The following is a 19,281-nucleotide window of genomic DNA, read 5'->3' as shown; positions in this document are numbered from 1 at the left end:
TTTCCAATGATTTGTAAAATTTAGTTTTCTGTTAGAGCTGACTTCATCGATGACGAATAAACCAAGAAAAAAATCCGCCTGTAAGTAGTTTTTCCCTCAGTAGTACTGGATTTTGGTATTGAAATCAGTTCAGTACAAGTTTTCATACGGTTTTTATTTTCTCAGCTCTCAACGATTTTCTTTCCATTTTATTCTCTTTATAGGGCTGAATTCTCTACCTGATTGTAAATTTTTGACAGAAAATAAAATGCAAACGCGTACTATTTGTAAAATGATGCGCATGCTTCATATTAAAATATTTTACTGAAGTAATTTCGGGAAAAAAAAGTTATGTAAAAATTTTTTAATATAATAGATGTTTTATAATCATGTCTTTAGAAGTGACAATTATAATATCTGTTACTTCAGGCAATTCATTTTCTACACTTATCTTTTACACTTTCCGGTCTTTGCCTAAAATGACAGTTTTTTTAATGTATATATGAGTTAAAATATGTTTTTCTGTTGTAGCTACATTTGGTTTCTATACAGCGAAGTTAAGTTTCGGAATACTTTTAAATTAACAAGAATCTATTGAAGGTGTGCCTTTTCCAAGTTTTATTAAAAACAATTAAGTCTAAGTATAATATTTTAATTAATTTGTAAATTATGGTAAAACCGTTATTCGCTGTACAAAGTCAGTTCAAGATGTTAGATGCAGGGTCAAAGCTGTTTTGTCCAATTTTCGTGCTGGTTAATCACGGTGAATTAGGCGGCGTACTGTACATCAGTATTGTGTACGAAGGTTATTTTTTTCAGAGCTCGAAGTCATTCGATATCCCTCTTAGTTTGAAGTAACCGAGAAAAATCCAGTGATCTAGGAACTTGTAAATGGCTGGGATAGACATACCAAGACAAATGCCTAAATTGCCGCCGATGAGCCCAAAAATCTCCATCGTCTATCAATAATAAAGTCACATAATTATGTAGAAACCGAAATCTGCAACTGTTGCAGTGAGAAAATTTATAGTTATATTTGGAAACCAGAAGTACGTAGCACATTTATCTGTTTTTCTAACGAATCATCCCTTTCAAATCAATGATTTGGAATATTCCATAACTCTTACGAAAAGTTTGATAATAATATGTCACAAAACCGTTCTCTGAAAGTTTGATAAGATATGTTCCATAAGTTTGTCTCTGGTTACTGAGAGCTTGGCATTTTTTGTGATAACATAATGTTCTAAAAACTGATGCCACTGAATTATATCTGAGAAACATACTACGTACTTCCAGTGTTAGTTATTTTATCGTCGTTGAAAAAATGTTCTTACACCGAATTTGGGCTGATGATTGTAAATTAAAGATCTATACGTAAGTAAATACATATGAACAATAACCTTGTCGTCTGTATTCGTAAAATTGTAGCTGCCAAAAAAGAAGGAATCAGTCTCGTGAAGTCCAACTTCTAAATAGAAAACTCACCAACTTTCACTGAAACATTGCAACTGCAGAGGAAAATTTAAATATTTAAATTTTAGCTCTTTGTCTTAAACGACCTATTACACCAGCCAATAATTGCCTACAACTAGTTATAAAAATATAAAGGGTCAAATAGATCAAATCAAAATCGTTTCTGGCGATCGAACGCATTTTTGTGTTTTCCTATTTTATGCAATGCACGCTGATAGAATTTTCTCTTGACCCATTGCATTCGATCGAAATAGTTATTGTCTTATCTTATGGTGTCTAAAACCGTCTTGGGTGTGCACTATCAATAGAAGGGAAGGGGGCGATCTTATTGGTACGCTTAGCAATTCTCAAAGACTATGATTATGGCTTCATTTTCAGTTGTACCCCTAGTGCCCGATATATACATGCGGTGCTAAATACGTCACTCAAAAGATATTTTTAAAATTGGTAGTTATAGTTTCAATCAACTGAATGATAAAGTGGAGCTCCAGCCTTTCTGGCTTATCTTCTGCACTCCAACTGCCGGAACGAATGAGAGTTAATATATGAGGGTGAATGTAGTGCTAGAACCCCAGTAGTATTAGGGTCAGTTTAATATTGTTATTCCAATCCGAATAGTATTTGGTACACGTCAGGTTAGGTTAGCGTATTAGGATCGTGTTGTACTTAATAGGTAAGGTAAACTGTAGGGCTAAAAATTGTTCAAACTCAAGGTTAACACTGCTATATCCCAAAACAACAGTTTTTAACAACGCCCCTGTTTTTATGGGATCGCGGTTGATATTTCGGGAACTGCTAATACAAGGTACACCCCTTATAGTAAACTTAGCATGCATTTTTCATGGCAATTATATTTCACGGTGTCAACGGAGTCACCCTTTGGTTTAAAAAATTAGAGCCGTGTGTCAGTGGATGAGGCTGACCAATACATTTTTCCAACTAGTCGCGAATAAAAAATGGCTGATGTAAAGGCTTTTAAATTTAGAAATAGCGCTCATGAAGAAACCGCCATTCATTATTGGGATTAATGAGTATTGCAAAAACTGTTACCGCTTGCGATGGTCCTAAGTCGAACCGATTCGATTGCATATCGTACATTTCCAGGCTATTCGCGAGGATAAAAACATTCGTAATGAGGGAAAAATTATGAAAATGGAGAAGAAAGAATACAATAGAAATATAAAAAAGTTCAAACTTACTCGCATCTATTGGGACATTCGTCATTGCAAGAGTCGAGGTATTGAGTGTCATAATCGTTATAGCAATAGGCTTGATAAAAAATGAAATAAAATTTAGTGCTCAGTCTAACTCTTATTTATTTTTGTGTAAACTAATTATGTTAAAGTTCCCCTTGAGTCTCATATAATGTCTCCCTTGTGTAATATTCTTTAAAGGGCGTTGTTTATGGGCAATTATTTGATCTATTTCTAGAGCTTAGATTTCTTGAGGGTTTAAGCTTCTCTCAAGGCTCCCGCGAGGGTCGTAAATTTTTGTTTTAGAAAATTTGATTAAACCTCAAGTTCTCTGTGAGTCAAGGGCTCTTGTATTGATAGACCACTTCTGAAATGCCATAGGAAAAGCAAGCAGCTTGGTAATATATATTTTTTCCTATTCTGGCATTAATCTATAGAGATATAGGTAAACCTTTCTTTCGAAACGAAACTACTTCTTATAGTTATAACGTGACTCAAGGCTCGAGTAGAAAATGTACGCGACTAAAGACCTTTTACATGTTCCATAAGTTTGTCACTGGTTACTGAGAGCTTGTCATGAAGTGACGTAAGTGAAGCGTCATTGATTCTCGTAAGGCGACGCCTGGTGAAGGAGGCGCTACAGACTAAATAGGAAGATTGACTGCAAAACTGAGTGTAGTCAATTCTCGCGAGTCGCGACGTTCTCGAACTAGCTCACAGTAAGTCTCTCGCATTACAAAGTATAGCTATAGTGTCATACTTATGGAACATATCTTATAAACTTAAGCAACCGAAGATCTTTTCTCAAAAATTCTTACAGTAATCACCGACGCATTTTTGACTGCTTTTCGTTAGTATTTGAAACCTAGCTGGTATGCATTTGCAACGTTCCATGAGACGACGTTTCCGACACCTCACCAAGCAATTCTACACGTTTATATTGTAGAATTAATCAAGATGCCATCTTTAAAGTTTTAGAAATTTCACTCTTACGTATCTCCCTAAAGGTTGGGTAAAGTTACTTTCGATCCAGGCTTTGGTATAATTTCTACAAGCCGTTCTGAACGGTGGTTCTAACAACAAAATTTGACTCTAAAGAAACAAAGCACCCTGTATTAAAATTTTGGAACCATTATAAGTAGTTTATTTCGCTCTGTGAGACACTATAACGTCGCATTTTGGTTTATATCTACTAAGGTCTCTAACTTCGATGTAGATATAGGCTTCTCATTCGTCTGTCAATCTCTATGTAGGCCTCGATAGAGTGGCATCTTAACCATTGGGCCAGATGGAAACCATGATTAATATACATTTACTTAAATATGATAAGAGGTGTACCACTTTCCCAGGTGCCTGTTAAGATGGCCTAGCGTTGAGGAACACAAAAACCTTTGTTCCTTTAGAAACTGAGAGAAATGTTTTGGTTTCTAAGGTCGTCGTTGTAATTTTAATACGTTATTAGTCCAAAAGAGCTCACGCTTATACTGTTTAAGTCGAAACAGAACAGGAAAATATGGTCTCGCTGATTTGGTCGCGGGACTAATTGGTCTCGACGTTTTGGTCGCGGGACCATTTGGTAACGTGATTATTTGGTCTCGGGACTGTTTGGTCTCTTGATTATTTGCCACCTTTTCGACAACGGTATGTTATCGATTGGGCGTGTTATCATAACAGCATTGTCCAAAACGGCTTTTTCATAAACGCGTTTGCCATTATAGCCATTTCTCGTTTCAGCGCATTTTGATTACAGCGTTTATATCTTGAGCGTTGTTTCGTATTGTTGAAGGTATAAGTATTAGAGCTCGGCATTATCTATCCATTATCCACGTTATTTTATCCATAATCCAGAATTATCAACAGAAGTTGTATATTAAATCGAACTATGTCCACAACATTTATCTATAAATAATCGATTATTCACTATCATAAGTGAATCATATTACAGCTCCCTATAAGTACTGGACGTAGGTTATGCTTTGTAAACAGCGTTATCTTCCAAGACATCCAAGCCCGCCATCTTTAGCTCAGTTTTACAAGTATAGTTTTCCCATTAACCCGGCCCTGGAGTTACGTTAACCTAAGGAAGTTCCGGTTGATGATAACGGCTGTCAGACCGCCGTCAGTGTCGTGATTAGTGTGAAGCTTATTATCGCGTTATAATTTTGATTTAGAATGGCTTATGTTAAGATCAATGTAACTAATTTCAATTGTTGCATGCCCACATTAAAGAGACATCTGAACACGATCTATGTGATATTAAAAGCACTTAACCGTAAGCAACTAAAAAACGTTTTGTAAAACTGAAAAATATTGACCAGCATCTTTCGCAAACGGAAAACTTTAAAGCATTGAAAAAATTTGTCACACTTAAAAAAGGAAATCAAATTTCTATGTCGACGCACATAACCTTTAATTAGTAATAAATCGGTCTAACTATCCCCGCTAAAAATCTTTAAATCGATCGGTGGAAGCTTAGCTCAGTGCTGTACTTGGGATACATTAAAAATATTCTAGCATGATGAAGGCTATTTTGATAATTTGAATTCATATTAATTTCCTTTTCAACACAAGCGTTTAAAAATACCTATAGACCGCCAATTATTTTTCAAAATCGGAAAAATAAAGTGGACTTCTACTATTATATTCACAACCCAACATTTGTATGGAACAACTTGTTTCCTTCCGCGCTCTTTTCTCCCAAACCTTTCCTCATTGGCTACCAGACTACCACTTATTTCCGTTTGCTTCGCCCGCTTATTAAAAATTACTTTCGCGCCAAAATCATTCCTCTGGTTTAGTTCACAAATTCGCCGCTGCGTTTCGCATATACCCTTTTCTCTTCAGTGCTAGGAGACAATGCTGATGCACGGCGATGTTATATCGTCCAGTACTTCTAGGGAGCTGTAATATGATCCACTTCTGTCACTATTTCACGGATTACGGATGGATAATGCCGAGCTCTAATTAGTATTGATTTCAGCTTTAGGTTTGAATTTTAATGGTTGTCAAACAAACAGTTTCGTGGTCTAGTGTGTTAATGCGTTTTAATGTTTGGTTGGGATGGGTTATTTGAACTCCTTTAAATTACCTTCCACCTTATCCAAAATATCCTCCTATTAATTAGCTGCCACCTTTTCCAAAATATTCTCCTATTAATTAGCTGCCACCTTTTCCTAAATATTCTCCCATTAATTAGCTGCCACCTTTTCCAAAATATTCTCCTATTAATTAGCTACCACCTTTTCCAAAATATTCTCCTATTAATTAGCTGCCACCTTTTCCAAAATATTTTCCTATTAATTAGCTGCCACCTTTTCCAAAATATTTTCCTATTAATTAGCTGCCACCTTTTCCAAAATATCCTCCTAATAATTAGATGCAACCTTTTCCAAAATATTCTCCAATTAGTTAGCTGCCACCTTTTCCAAAATAATTTCCTATTAATTAGCTGCCACCTTTTCCAAAATATTCTCCAATTAGTTAGCTGCCACCTTTTCCAAAATAATTTCCTATTAATTAGCTGCCACCTTTTCCAAAATATACTCTTATTAATTTTCTGCCACTTTTTCCAAAATATATTCCGCGAACCAGTCCCTAACCTGAGGATCACAAACGGTTATGAAACGCTGTAGTGCTAAACCGCTGGTTGGGAAAATAGCGCTGTATTGAGAAACGCGGAAACAGCAACCGCTGTTTTGGGAAATTGCGCTGTATTGAGAAACGCGGAAACAGCAACCGTGGTTTTGCTTCCACGCGGTTTTGCAAACCGCTGTTTTGGGCACCGCTTTACTCCAAAGCGCTCTTTTGAAAACAGCTCTACTACCCGTGAACCTTCGACAACAATGGTGCCAATAATTCGTTTCCACAATTTCAAAAATATTGTCCTATTAATTAGCTGCCACCTTTTCCAAAATATTTCTATTATTGTTAATAAATTGTTCGTGCTAAGAGGCGGATTTTTCATACTCTTTATATAAATAATCTGCTTACCTCCAAACAAGGTTGGGTTGTCTGGGTTAGGTTGGGTTTGGTTAGGTTAGGTTAGGTTTGGTTTGATTGGTTTAAAATTGGCTGGGTTGAGTAAAGGCTGAATGAGTGATAATTGTTTTATAACGAGACTTTCGTGTCCAGAGACCAATTTGTCCCAAGATCCAATTGTTCCGGGACCAATTTGTCCCGAGACCCAATCGTTCAGGGACCAATTTGTCTCAAGACCAAATCGGCAAGACCATAACAGCGAGACGAAATTGTCGCGGACCGAAGTTGAAAACCGCGATTTTCTCTGATGCTAACTGAAGGCTTGGATGGGGAACGTTTTACAAGCGGGTTTCTTGAATGTATTGTGTGTAGTGTCGGCGCGGTAGTGATACTTATAATCCATCCAAAGATACATGAGATTCAATTTCATAAGTTATGTTCCATAAGTTTGCCACTGAGAGCTTGTCATGAAGTGACGTAGGTGAAACATCATAGTTTCTCAGTTTCTCATAAAGCGACTCCTGGTAAGGCGCTGTCTAATGCATAGTACAGACTAAATAGTAAGATGGACTGCAAAACCGCCCTTACAAAATATTTCTTAAGAAAGCATAAGAAATACTAGAAAGAGTGTGTTTTAGAATTTCTTAAAAAGTATCAACGAGAAATATTGGGAAGTTTGGCACCTATTTCCAAAAATTATTTCTTAAGAGTGTCTTAATAAAATTCTCAGGGAAGTACTTAAAAAACACTTAACAATTGTTTCCATGGAAATTCCCAAAATATGTGCAAACGATTTCAAGGCTTATGTAAGGGAAAGGAGAAATAAACCATAATCCGTAACATTTCCTTTGGTATTATTGTAAAGTGATGCTTAAAAAGAGAAAGTTTTGTTTAAATCAGGGTAAAAAACATGTTAGGCTACTGTAAATTGTTGAGATATTGGATTTTTAAGGAACGTTTTGTTTGTAGTTTAAATTTTCAGCAACAGAACCAAGCAATTATAGTGCAGAATAAATTTTGTTATTTGCGATTCCTAAACTTTTAATTCAACAAAAACCCACCACCTTGGGCCGTTTAACGATAATTTATCCTTGCTTGATTGATTTTATAACATTTTCGTAAGACTTTGTATAAAAACTCCCTTGAATGGTTTCTCCCATAACGTCCCAATAATTTTCCAAACACTTAATTCTAAGAATACTTTTCCCAAAAACTCCCTTAAGTTTTTTGTAAGGGCGTGTGTAGTTAAGATCCGATGTTTTCAGAAAGTTACACATGTTGCTGTTAATATAATTTTGTGGTTGTTATATTTACCCTAGTTCCAAAAAGTTCGTACAAGTTTCCAGGAGTGACACGAATTTTGAGTTCCGTTTCCAATGGAATAGCGAAGGGGCTGTGTATGTAAATTGTGCCTTGACGTGGCCTTTCATCACCACCAAGGGTTTCATTTTCGTTGAATTGTATCGAGAAGTAGTAGTCAACTATGATGAAAAACATTGAAAATATTTGTAAATAAAACGAACTTATCCGAAATTAAACTTACGCATTTGTCTAACTCCTTTAACACGCCTTAATGGAGAAGAATGCCACTGACTGTTGATGGTATAACAAGATAATAAACCTCTGTGAGACCAGGAAGCATTTCTAGAGGTAAATTTACAAATCATATTTCGTTGTCAGACAATTTTTATTAAGTTACTTGTGTATATCGTCTTCTTCGTAACCAGCGTAGCCAGTGACATTCGCGAAATTAAATAAAAAATCTGGTGTAATACGAACATTATGAAGCTCTTGCGTGGTTAAATTTTGAAAAACTCCGTATAAATCCTACGTATGTGTATATTGTAAAGGGTTTAGGGGTTTTTTAAAGTGCGAGAAATCTTACTTCAAAATCATTACTTTCACAAGTATCCTTGTAACGTGGCAAATTGCACAATTTGGATTTCATTATTCTGAAAAAAAAAAATAGATAAATACCCATTCATTTCACGAAAGATAAACGATAAGAACTAAATAATTGTAGGGCGAAATTTCTGCCATCATTTACTAAATATTGCATAAGCTCGTGATACGATACTTTTGAAACAGAATTTCTAGCAGAATAGAAACATATTGACCTCATAGCTAGCTGGCTATACTTATTACATATTTACTCAAGGCTAAAACGTATATAATGCAGACAATTGCCAATCTTGTTGCCAATAAATTAGTCAATTACAGACTCAGTATCAAAAAGGGTTTAGTGCATAGAGTAATTTATGAACTTTTGTGCTTTTCACCCTTAAAAGTTAGAAATTGGTGGTAGCTCACGGATGATTGTAACAAACTGAAACTGCTGGTAGAAACACTTCGTCTGGGAACACGACTTCCACGTTGACTACCATAGGATGGTCCATGTACTGATAGTAAAAATCAACAGTTTGCTTAATGAAGAATAGTAAACAAAATACGCACAGAGATACGTAAACTATTCTTCTTGCCTAAGGACAATTAAAAATTGTTTGTGCTGTTAATTTGGTCTTCCTTCTCAATAGAACAATTCAAGTTATGTTAATGATATACTTTCGGTGCTCGAGCAAAATTTGATTAATTCATAATTACAATGTTAAGAAGTTTATGAAATCCAAACTGGTCTGTTTTTCGTAATTTCTTTTTAGATTCTTCTTTTTTGATTGTACCGCGGTGCTTCTGATTAGAGTTATTATATAAGAACCGACGATAACGTCTGGGGGCGTAATCACTTGGTGAATTGTAATACATTGAGGACTCGAGTCACAACCTACAGCTAATTCATCAAATCAAAGAGCTTAAATGTCTTGGTTTTGATCAGTTATCTCCTGAATCTTGAACTGGGTCTGTACCGTAAGAATCCAGACTTCTTATTAATAACTCCTAGCCAAAAGATATGGCAACGTTAAGATTTCAACATTGGTTCTTGGCACCAAAAATTATAGAGCCAGATGTTTTACAGCTTTTACTTCGTTCTAATTTTTTCTCACGGGATAGGGACATATGTGTATTTCTTCCGTGACAATCAAACTGACTTTTTCAATAAGTACATTTTCTTCAGACAATTTCTAACTTTCACATTCGGTTCCGGAAAAAATTGGTTTATGCCAGGTTTATGTGGTAAATACCCAGACAAGCTCTTTACGTGTCGTAAACTGGTTTTCTTATAATAAAATTACTTATGAAAGTTGCTAGTACACAATACGAAAAATCTTCTAGAAATTTATAAGAACTCTTATAAAATTTTGATTCTACGACTAAATTGAGGGCATTGAAGTTAAATGAGAAAACAGTATATGAGTCAAAATTGTTTTTTTTTGTTATTGCTACATTGGTTTGTAGGGAATATCAATTGACATGTTCTTTCACTTTTGCACGGTGTTTTAAATCCGGTTAAATTTAAGGAAAGGCCCAAGCTGGATTTTATAATCTTAGGCCAGGTTAGGTTAGGTTTTGTTAAATGGAGGGAACGGTTTGCGGTTTAGGGGATCCAGGATTTTATTTTACATACATTATTTGACTCTTATGGTTTTTAAAAATTATACTTCAGCAGGATGCTAAATTTCGCTTCAGTAATATTATTTGAGATGTGACAATATTAGAAATAATACTTAAGAGGGATACACGATTTTGTGTCAGAAATGTTTTTTAGTTGTACGAATTTTTTAAAAATACCTTTGGGAGGTCAGCCGTATAAAATTACAATTAAGATCCAGCCCCTGGACCATCTTGTTTTCACTAACTTGTTGAGTTTTGTTGGGGTGGCGTAGCGGTTAGCGCTTTCGCCTCGCAGCAAGAGGATCCCGGGTTCGATCCCGGACTGTGGCACCGGGTGAAAATCTGGGACCAAATCCTTCTGCGTAGAGTTTGCAAGTTCTCTCCCCGCTTGATAAAAGGAGTTTTCCTCCGCGATCTAACCCGGTTTCTCCTTTCCATCAAAACTTGCAGAGGTTAACGGAAATAGTTAGTATAGGGCGCTGTAGGTTAGCTGTGGCATAGGGGCTAGCCACCACCCTCCTATGCATTGTAAAGGGACTGACCTGTAAATAAGCCACAGGCTTAGTGTGGAAATCCCTTCATAGACAAAAGCTTAGTTTATTTTATTTATTTTATTTATTTAAAAGTGTTCAGATGTTTAGCTATGGTGTGGTGCAGGTTATGACGTCATTCTCGTACGCAGAAACTTTCAGGTAAAAACCCTGGTAGATGCATATTCTTTTTGAGATTTTATATAAATATTGTCAGATTTTACCTCTCCGGGTGACTTATGTCATAAAGATGGTTCTGTCCTTGACATGTCTGCGTGAGTGTTCTTCTTGTAACACCCCAGCGGAGTTGACAATCGAATTCTTTCAACTTAATAATCCATTGTCTACCAGAAATTATACAAAAACGAGTTTTGCTTAGCGGTCCGTAAAGAAATGCACGTATGCACAATTCTTGGTGAAACAGGGACACTTTTTCAAAGCCACAAAGGGCCAGAAATTATAAATTAATATGTGTATTGCAAAGTGAAATTATGTTTAATTGATAGGAGAAAATTGGTTTTTATTGCGTAGTTCAAATATTTTTAATGATTCGAAATTTTCCAAAAATGGTATAAATGAGTCATTTTGAAAAAAGGGTGCTCTGATTTTCTTGTATGAAATCATATTCTAAAGGGCCGGTAGACCCTTGTAAGATATGACCTGACACCCTTCCGTAATGTTAAACGAAAAATTTACAGATTTTCTCTAAAATTTCTCACGCATCTTAACTTAAAAACTATAGCGGAGTTACGATTCGGAATACTTTTAAATTAACAAGAATCTATTGAAGCTGTGCCTTTTCCAAGTTTCATTAACAGCAATGACTAAGTATAATATTTTAATTATTTTATAAATTATGGTACAACCGTTATTCGCTGTACAAAGTCAGTTCAAGATGTTAGATGCAGGGTCAAAGCTGTTTTGTCCAATTTTCGTGCTGGTTAATCACGGTGAATTAGGCGGCGTACTGTACATCAGTATTGTGTACGAGGGTTGTTTTTTTCAGAGCTCGAAGTCATTCGATATCCCTCTTAGTTTGAAGTAACCGAGAAAAATCCAGTGATCTAGTAACTTGTAAATGGCTGGGATAGACATACCAAGACAAATGCCTAAATTGCCACCGATGAGTCCAAAAATCTCCATCGTCTATTAATAATAAAGTCACATAATTATGTAGAAACCGAAATCTGCTGTTGCAGTGATAAATTTATAGTTATCATTTGAAACCAGAAGTACTTAGCACATTTAACTGTTTTTCTAACGAATCATCCCTCTCAAATCAATGATTTGGAATATTACGAAAAGTGCGTTTGAAAAATGTAACAAAAAAACTTTCAATTTAACGATTAAAGTTTGATGGACATTTTTAATAATTCGTATGTGATTCGGTTTCGTAACCTTTCTCTAAATGTTCTGATGATGGTCAGAATTATGTTACATTTACCCCGCTTTGTGGGACACTTCTCAATATTCTATTATCATTAAGTACTGGTTCCGTCCGCAATTTTTGAAAACCGCCAAAGGTGCGGCGTTTCGAATGAATGGGAACTCGGAAATTTGGGTGCGGAAGAATCTGATTTTGGTTCAATCGAAAAAGTCACCGTTCTTCAGATCTCTTTGCAGAGACGTTTGCAGTGGCGGCGCCAGAATTTTTTTCAGTATAGGCTGAAGGTAGTTTTAGGGCCCCTAGCAGGGTTTTTCATCTTTCTACCCCCTTCTAATTAAATATCACAAGTCAATTAAAAATAAATAATAATTAATATATAATTTTTTAACGTTTACCTCTTAATTCTAAATCAGTTTTGCTTCTTTTAAAGAAATTTCTCATTGTTTTTCCTTGTTTCTCAATGTCTGATTGCCTTGTCCGTTTTTGTTTACTCTTTTGCGCACCAGATAACTATTTTCAGCTACTTATATTCTAGTGATGCCGCGAATATTGATTTTGCCGAATACCGAATACCGAATATTCGGCCATGCTCTCGGCCGAAGCACCGAATATTCGGCCACCGAATATTCGGGCGTGAGATGTGTGCAACTCGCGCGAAACCGGTTATGAGCTGTAACCCGTTCCGCGAAAAAAGTACATCCCCCACACGGACCGCAATGGGACAGGTCTCATCATGGAAGAAGAAGGGTATGGAATGGTGACGTGAATAGGCAGATGGCTACGCGAAATGTAGGGTCACGTGGGAAAACTCTCCACTCCTCTCAGCCCTAGCTGTAACGCGAATACTGCTCTGCGCAATATTGGCGCGCAAGCAGAGAGAGGGATACACTGTTTAGATCCGCTCTCTACCGCCTCTGCTACAGCGCGCCTGAGCGGAAGCTTTCAACGTTGGTGATAAACTCGGGAAGGAGGGAATGAAAAGGGGGAAGTTACGATTTTTCAACGCGCTCTCTTTAACACTATAGGACCCGTCTATAGCATCTTTAGGTTTTTGGTTCATTTGCGAGTAGATCGTCTCACTATATGCTTTTTTTATTCGTCACAACTTACCACTGGTAGATTATAAATATTAAAGTAAAAATTGTTATTGAAATAAATAATTTTTGAGTAATTTTTCCGTTTTTTTCCTTCATGATTGGAGATTCGGTATTCGGCCGAATATTACGAAATATTCGGCCGAATACCGAATACGAAAAAAAATGGCCGAATAGGCCGAATACCGAATAGTAGCCGAATATTCGTGGCATCACTATTATATTCAATGAACAGGTAGAGCAGCCTGCTAAGCAAGCGTTTTACATTATGAGAGACTTTCGTTGCATTAAGAGACTATGCTTGTTCAGACTGAAGTGCCATAAAATTCTTTTCTTACACACAACTTTGAACATTTACCCTATGGCTGGTAATGCTTATAAAAGTTTCCCATCTAAAGTCGACTCATCGACTGACTGTGAATGGAGCTGTCTTTGCTGTGTGGGGTTGGGAGGCGATGAGTCGCCTCTAGAGACGGAATTTAAACAAATGTTTACCATTCTACATAGCAGATTAAGCTGGAGCTATTTTACTACCAAACTTTGCTCCTTTCATTGCTCAGTTTTTGAGGTTTTTTGGGCCCCTCCTCCTCAATTTTGGGGCCCTTGTCTAATTGTCAGGTAGGCTATAGCCTACTTAGCCTTAATGTAGCGCCGCCACTGGCGTCACGTTTGAAACATTGAGAAACATTTGTTTGCTAGTATATGCTTTAATTTCATAGATGTGGGACCATTTGGTCTTTTGAAAGAAAACGAAAAGGTTCTAAAGCAAGGCTTACTGATGCTACTGAATTACGTCTGAGAAATATGCTACGTACTTCCGGTGTTAGTTATTTTATCATCGTTGAAAAAATGTTCTTACACCGAATTTGGGTTGATGATTGTAAATTAAAGATCTATACGTAAGTAAATACATATGAAAAATAACCTTGTCGTCTGTATTCGTAAAATTGTAGCTGCCAAAAAAGGATGAATCAGTCTCGTGTAGTCAACTTCCATAAAAAAACTCACCAGCTTTCACTGAAACATTGCAACTGAGGAAAATTTAAATATTTTATTTTATAGCTCTTTTTCTTAAACGACCTATTACACCAGCCAATAATTGCCTATAACTAGTTTTAAAAAATTGGTCCAATTATTCAAATCAAAATCGTTTCTGCCAGTCGATCGAACGCATTAAGAAATAATCGAAAAGTTTTTATTTTTTCCTATTTTATGCAATGCACTCTGATAGAATTTTTCCTTGACCCATTGCATTCGATCGAAATAGTTATTGTCATATCTTATGGTGTCTAAAAACGTTTTGGGTGTGCACTATCAGTAGAAGGGGAGGGGCGATCTTATTGGTACGCTTAGCATTGCGCAAAGATTATGGCTTCATTTTCAGTTGTACCCTAAGTGCCCGATATATATATATTTTAACTTTTAAATCCATATTTACTATTGCAGCATTGATAAAGTCGTGTATGGTGCTAAATCCGTCAATCTTATTATGTTTTTAAAAGTGGAAGTTAAAATCAACAAAATGCTTAAGTGGCGCTCCCGATGCCATTCTGGCTAATCTTCTGCACTCCAACTGCCGGAACGAATGAGAGTTAATATATGGGGTGAATGTAGTGGGAACTTGGGAAGCCCTCATACGGGAACTGCCCGATCATATAATAGCGGTCCTCAAATAGCGGTTTCCCGAAACTGCAGTTTACTCCTTACGGCAGTGCCCTGTGCAGCGGTTTCCGTAAACGTGGCATACCGCTACAGCAGTTGCCAATAGAATAGTACAACCAAGATGTGATATCCGTTTATGAGTTCTATTAGGTTAGGTTTGGCTATTTGAACCCCAGTAGTATTTGTTGGAGATAAGTGACAGCGCCTTAAAAATCGAAGCCTGCTAAACAACCTCTTTGATCTATTTTATATTATGTTATTTTTTACTGTTACTATATAAAGCTCGTTATCACTAAAATCAATGTTCACAATAAAATCCGTTATCAGTTTTGAAACTCGGCTCAATTGTTTCTATTGTCATTACGCTTACCCTTAGTAATCTAACAGTATTAAGATCAGTTTAGTTTTGTTATTCCAACCCGAATAGTATTAGGTCACGTCAGGCAAGGTTAGGTTTGCGTATGATCATCCTGTTGTACTTAATAGGTATAAGGTAAACTGTAGAGTTCAAAATTGTTCAAAACTCAAGTTTAAAACTGATATTTCCCAAAACAGCAGCCGCTATTTCTAAAACAGCAGTTTTGAACAACGCCGCTGTTTTTATGAAATCGCGGTTGCTATTAAGGGAACTGCTCATACAAGTGACACCCTTTATAGCAAGCGTAGCCAGCTGTGTTAATAAAAATCATGTTTCACGCTGTCAATGGAGTCAGCCTTTGCTTTTAGAAAGTCGAACTGGTAACGAATAAAATATGGCTGATGTAAAGGCTTTTAAATTTAGAAATAGCGCTCATTAAGAAACGGTCATTCATTATTGGCATTAATGAGTATATACAAAACTGTTACCGCTTGTGATGGTCCCAAGTCGAACCGATCTGATTGCATATCGTACATTTCCAGGCTATTAGCAAAGATAAAAACATTAGAAATCATGGGAAATTGATGAAAATGGTGAAGAAAGAAATCAATAGAAATATAACCCATGCAAACTTACTCGCATCTATTGGGACATTCTTCATTGCAAGAGTCGAGGTATTGAGTGTCAGAATCGTTATAGCAATAGGCTTGATAAAAAATAAAATAAAATTTAGTGCATGGCTTACGAGTCTAACTCTTATTTATTTTCGAGCAAACTAATCATTTTAAAGATCCCCTTGAGTCGCATAAAGTTTCTCCCTTGTGTAATATTCTATAAATGGCGTTGTTTATGGGCAATTATTTGATCTCTTTCTAGAACTTATTAGATTATTGAGGGTATTGAATTCTCTTAAGGCTTCTGCGAGTGTTGTTGATCATTAGTCAAGTAAAATTTCGTTTTAGTAAATAGTCTTTAACTCAAGCTTCGTCTGGAGTTGCCTCTTTGCGCGAAGGAACTAGCCTAATATGGTGGCCTCTGTCCTGAGTGTTTTTTCTCTGCAAATATTTAATGGGATAGTCTATTCAAACAAAATTTCTAGACTTTCTGTCCAATCTCTTGGTTCACCAACATTCTGGTAACACTGGGAGAAAACTGTTTACTTCAATAAAGCAATTACATGTAGGCTGTTTCATAATAATGGCGTTATTTGCACATTTTTGGAATAATTTAACATATTTTACTAAACAGAATTTTTCTACTTGGTAATTTCTATTTTTCCCTTTTCTGGCATTAATCTATAAGAAAATCTTTTTATGAAACGCTTCGAGAAGTGTGAAACAATAACTTTTCTTATTTATGAATGAAGGCTCGAGTATAGACAAAATACGCTACTAAAGAGTCCTTTACTATCAGCCTAAGTTCATAAGATATGTTCATATCTTTTAGACTTATGCTATCAAGGATAATTCTTACAGTAATCACCGACGCATTTTATAGCGTTTTCCGTAAGTATTTGAAATCTGGCTGGTACACATTTGCAACGCTCCATGAGACGACGTTTCCGACACCCCACCAAGCAATTCTACGCATTTATATTGTAGAATTAATCAAGACTCCATCGTTTACGTTTTAGAAAGTCCACACTTACGTATCTCCCTAAAGGTTTGGTAAAGTTACTTTCGATCCAGGCTTTGGTATAATTTCTACAAGCCGTTCTGTACGGTGGTTCCAACAACAAAATTTGATTCTAAAAAAAAACAAAGTGCGCTGTATTAAAAATTGAAAACATTATAAGTGCAAAGTTAAAGCCTGGCTTTCAACAACCAAAGTTTCACGGACCCGTTAAAAAAAATTCCGCGTGATTTTTCGGAAAAGTCCTCAAAACAAGATGAAGACAGGGTTGGGCTCATAATAGTAGCCACATCGTACCGTACTCAACATGCGTAGAGAAATTTTGCGTGAATAGCCCCTCCATGCGCTGTTTTTAACTGTGCTGAAATTATTACCCACAATGTTCACTTGAATAATTTACCTTCTTTTTATAATTGCAACACAAGCAGACAACTTGAGAGAGTAGCCACTCGATGCGCTAACTTTAATAGTGCTCAAATGATAACCAGTAATCCTTACTACAATAATAGTACTACTTGTAATAGTATGACACAAACAGGAAACTTTAACAGTGCTAAAACGATTACCTGTAATGCTATAATTGTAATATTCCGGTGCCTAAAGACAGAGATGGTACGACAGAGAACGAAAGGATATAGGAGCGGTCCGAGCTGTGCTTAGTGATCGAGCTCCAATATAGAGATTGAGGAATAGGATATAGAAGCCGTCCGAGCTGTGCTGAGTGAGCTCCAAAAGGGAGAGGAATAGGATATAGAAGCGGTACGAGCTGTGCTGAGTGAGCTCTAATAGCGAGAAGAATAGGATATAGAAGCGCTACGAGCTGTGCTGAGTGAGCTCTAAAAGAGGGAGGAATAGTTTATAGAAGTGGTCCGAGCTGTGCTGAGTGAGCTCCAAATAGAGAGAAAATTAGGAAATAGAAGCGGTCCGAGCTGTTCTGAGTGAGATTCAAAAGAGAGAGGAATAGGATATAGAAACGCTGCGAGGATTCTATAGAAGCGCGCTTTGGCAATTTTGCCCATAGATCTATTGGTTTCTTCTAAGCTACAAGGTATTGATGCATGGGACTAATAGTTTTTCCCGAGTAGTAGTGGTAGTAGTAGTGGTAATAGTTTTAGTAAATAATTAAGTAACGGGCGTTGGCGACACGTCATTCACGTTGCCAAGCAGCCATTGAAAAACTATTCCCCCTGACCGGTATATTAGGGGATATTTCACTAGAAGGATACTTATTGTAGTTGGGATAGCGAGAGTACGTAAACTATGTGGCTTAATTATGGGCTAAACCATCTTGTTTTTATGCGTAGTGTCGGCGCAGTAGTACTATTTATATGTTTAACCATGGATTCATGTCATTTTAGAATCAGGAATAGAGAACAGGGTATAATGGGCGTGCGTCAAAGTCCACGACCCCCATAACCGGAACGGGGGGTATGAAAGAAGAGGCAGTCATAGCGACAGAGGTAAAAACTAAGGAACTACGTTTTTTGCCGTTCCCGTCACAAAAAAGGCAGTGTAATTGAGCCAATAAGATCATTTAAAATTTTCGTTACGTGTTGAATAGAGGGGCTCTATACTGAAGAAAAGACTAACCGTTCTCTATACTTCTAAAATTACATAGATCCCTGATTCAACGTATGATCCGAGGTTTTTAGAAAGTTACACATGCAGTTGTTAATATTATTTTGTGGTTGTTATATTTACCCTAGTTCCAAAAAGTTCGTACAAGTTTCCAGGAGAAACACGAGTTTTTTGTTCCGTTTCTAATGGAATAGAGAAGGGGCTGTGTATGTAAATTGTGCCTTGACGCGGCCTTTCATCACCACCAAGGGTTTCATTTTCTTCGAATTGTATCGAGAAGTAGTAGTCAACTATAGTGATAAGCATTGAAAATATTTTCAATTAATTTGAACTTCTCCGAGATTAAACTTACGCATTTGTCTAACTCCTCTAACCCGCCTTAATGGAGAAAAATGCCACTGACTGTTTATGGTATAACAAGAATATAAACCTCTGTGAGACCAGGAAGCATTCCTAAAGGAACATTTACAAATCATACTCCATTATAAGACAGTGTTTATTAAGTTACTTGTGTATATCCTTTTCTTCGTAACCAGCGTAGCCAGTGACATTCGCGAAATTAAATAAAAACTCTGGTGTAATACGAACATAATGAAGCTCTTGCGTGGTTAAATTTTGAAAAACTCCGTATAAATCCTACGTATGTGTATATTGTTAAGTGTTTAGTGGTTTTTTTAAAGTGTGAGAAATCTTACTGAAAAGTCGTTTTTTTCACAAGTATCCTTGTAACGTGGTAAATTGCACAGTTTGGATTTCATTATTCTGATATAAAAAAACCCAATCACCAAAAGAGAAACAATTGACGAAGTAGAATAGAAAACATATTGTCCTCATCATTTTATAGGATCATTATCAAAACCGTTTCAGTGCATAGCGTAATTCATGGACTATTTTGCTTTTCACCCTTAAA

General features: G+C 36.4%; 2 protein-coding genes across 2 annotated transcripts; both read right to left on the bottom strand.

Moving 5' to 3' along the window:
- Positions 1–593: 593 nt before the first annotated feature.
- LOC149678680 (uncharacterized) lies at positions 594–3,669 on the bottom strand. Its single transcript, XM_089837192.1, has 6 exons — positions 3,464–3,669; positions 2,652–2,721; positions 2,503–2,557; positions 1,465–1,487; positions 1,314–1,407; positions 594–938 (listed from the first exon to the last, which is right to left on the bottom strand). Exons 1-6 carry the CDS (start codon positions 3,537–3,539, stop codon positions 795–797), a joined length of 462 nt encoding a protein of 153 aa, XP_089693318.1. The 5' UTR covers positions 3,540–3,669; the 3' UTR covers positions 594–794.
- A 7,993-nt stretch (positions 3,670–11,662) lies between these two features.
- On the bottom strand, positions 11,663–19,080 carry LOC149678679 (uncharacterized). The gene is made up of 8 exons (XM_089835921.1): positions 18,880–19,080; positions 18,724–18,824; positions 18,495–18,661; positions 16,810–16,908; positions 16,635–16,743; positions 15,798–15,867; positions 15,650–15,704; positions 11,663–11,806 (listed from the first exon to the last, which is right to left on the bottom strand). The coding sequence occupies exons 2-8, from the start codon at positions 18,725–18,727 to the stop codon at positions 11,663–11,665; spliced, it is 648 nt and encodes a 215-aa protein (XP_089692047.1). The 5' UTR covers positions 18,728–18,824; positions 18,880–19,080.
- Between the last annotated feature and the right edge of the window lie 201 nt (positions 19,081–19,281).

The sequence above is a fragment of the Phalangium opilio genome, unplaced genomic scaffold (assembly GCF_054372755.1).
Source record: "Phalangium opilio isolate 3A_F unplaced genomic scaffold, DU_Popi_V2 ptg000042l_1, whole genome shotgun sequence".
Classification (NCBI taxonomy): Eukaryota; Metazoa; Arthropoda; class Arachnida; order Opiliones; family Phalangiidae; genus Phalangium; species Phalangium opilio.
The sequence above is the reverse complement of the archived record's forward strand: the minus strand, read 5'-3'. Positions and strand labels throughout refer to the sequence as shown.

What these genes read in the sequence shown, in the direction of transcription:
- LOC149678680 (XM_089837192.1), bottom strand. Translation starts at nt 3,539, where the DNA reads ATGGAACGTTGCAAATGCATACCAGCTAGGTTTCAAATACTAACGAAA. An exon ending in GAATGTCCCAATAGATGCGA is followed by an intron (nt 2,558 to 2,651) that starts GTAAGTTTGAAC and finishes CCTCGCGAATAG; the next exon opens with CCTGGAAATGTACGATATGC. An exon ending in CAATGTTTCAGTGAAAGTTG is followed by an intron (nt 1,408 to 1,464) that starts GTGAGTTTTCTA and finishes CTTTTTTGGCAG; the next exon opens with CTACAATTTTACGAATACAG.
- LOC149678679 (XM_089835921.1), bottom strand. An exon ending in CCAAACCTTTAGGGAGATAC is followed by an intron (nt 16,744 to 16,809) that starts GTAAGTGTGGAC and finishes ATAAATGCGTAG; the next exon opens with AATTGCTTGGTGGGGTGTCG. An exon ending in GAATGTCCCAATAGATGCGA is followed by an intron (nt 15,705 to 15,797) that starts GTAAGTTTGCAT and finishes CTTTGCTAATAG; the next exon opens with CCTGGAAATGTACGATATGC.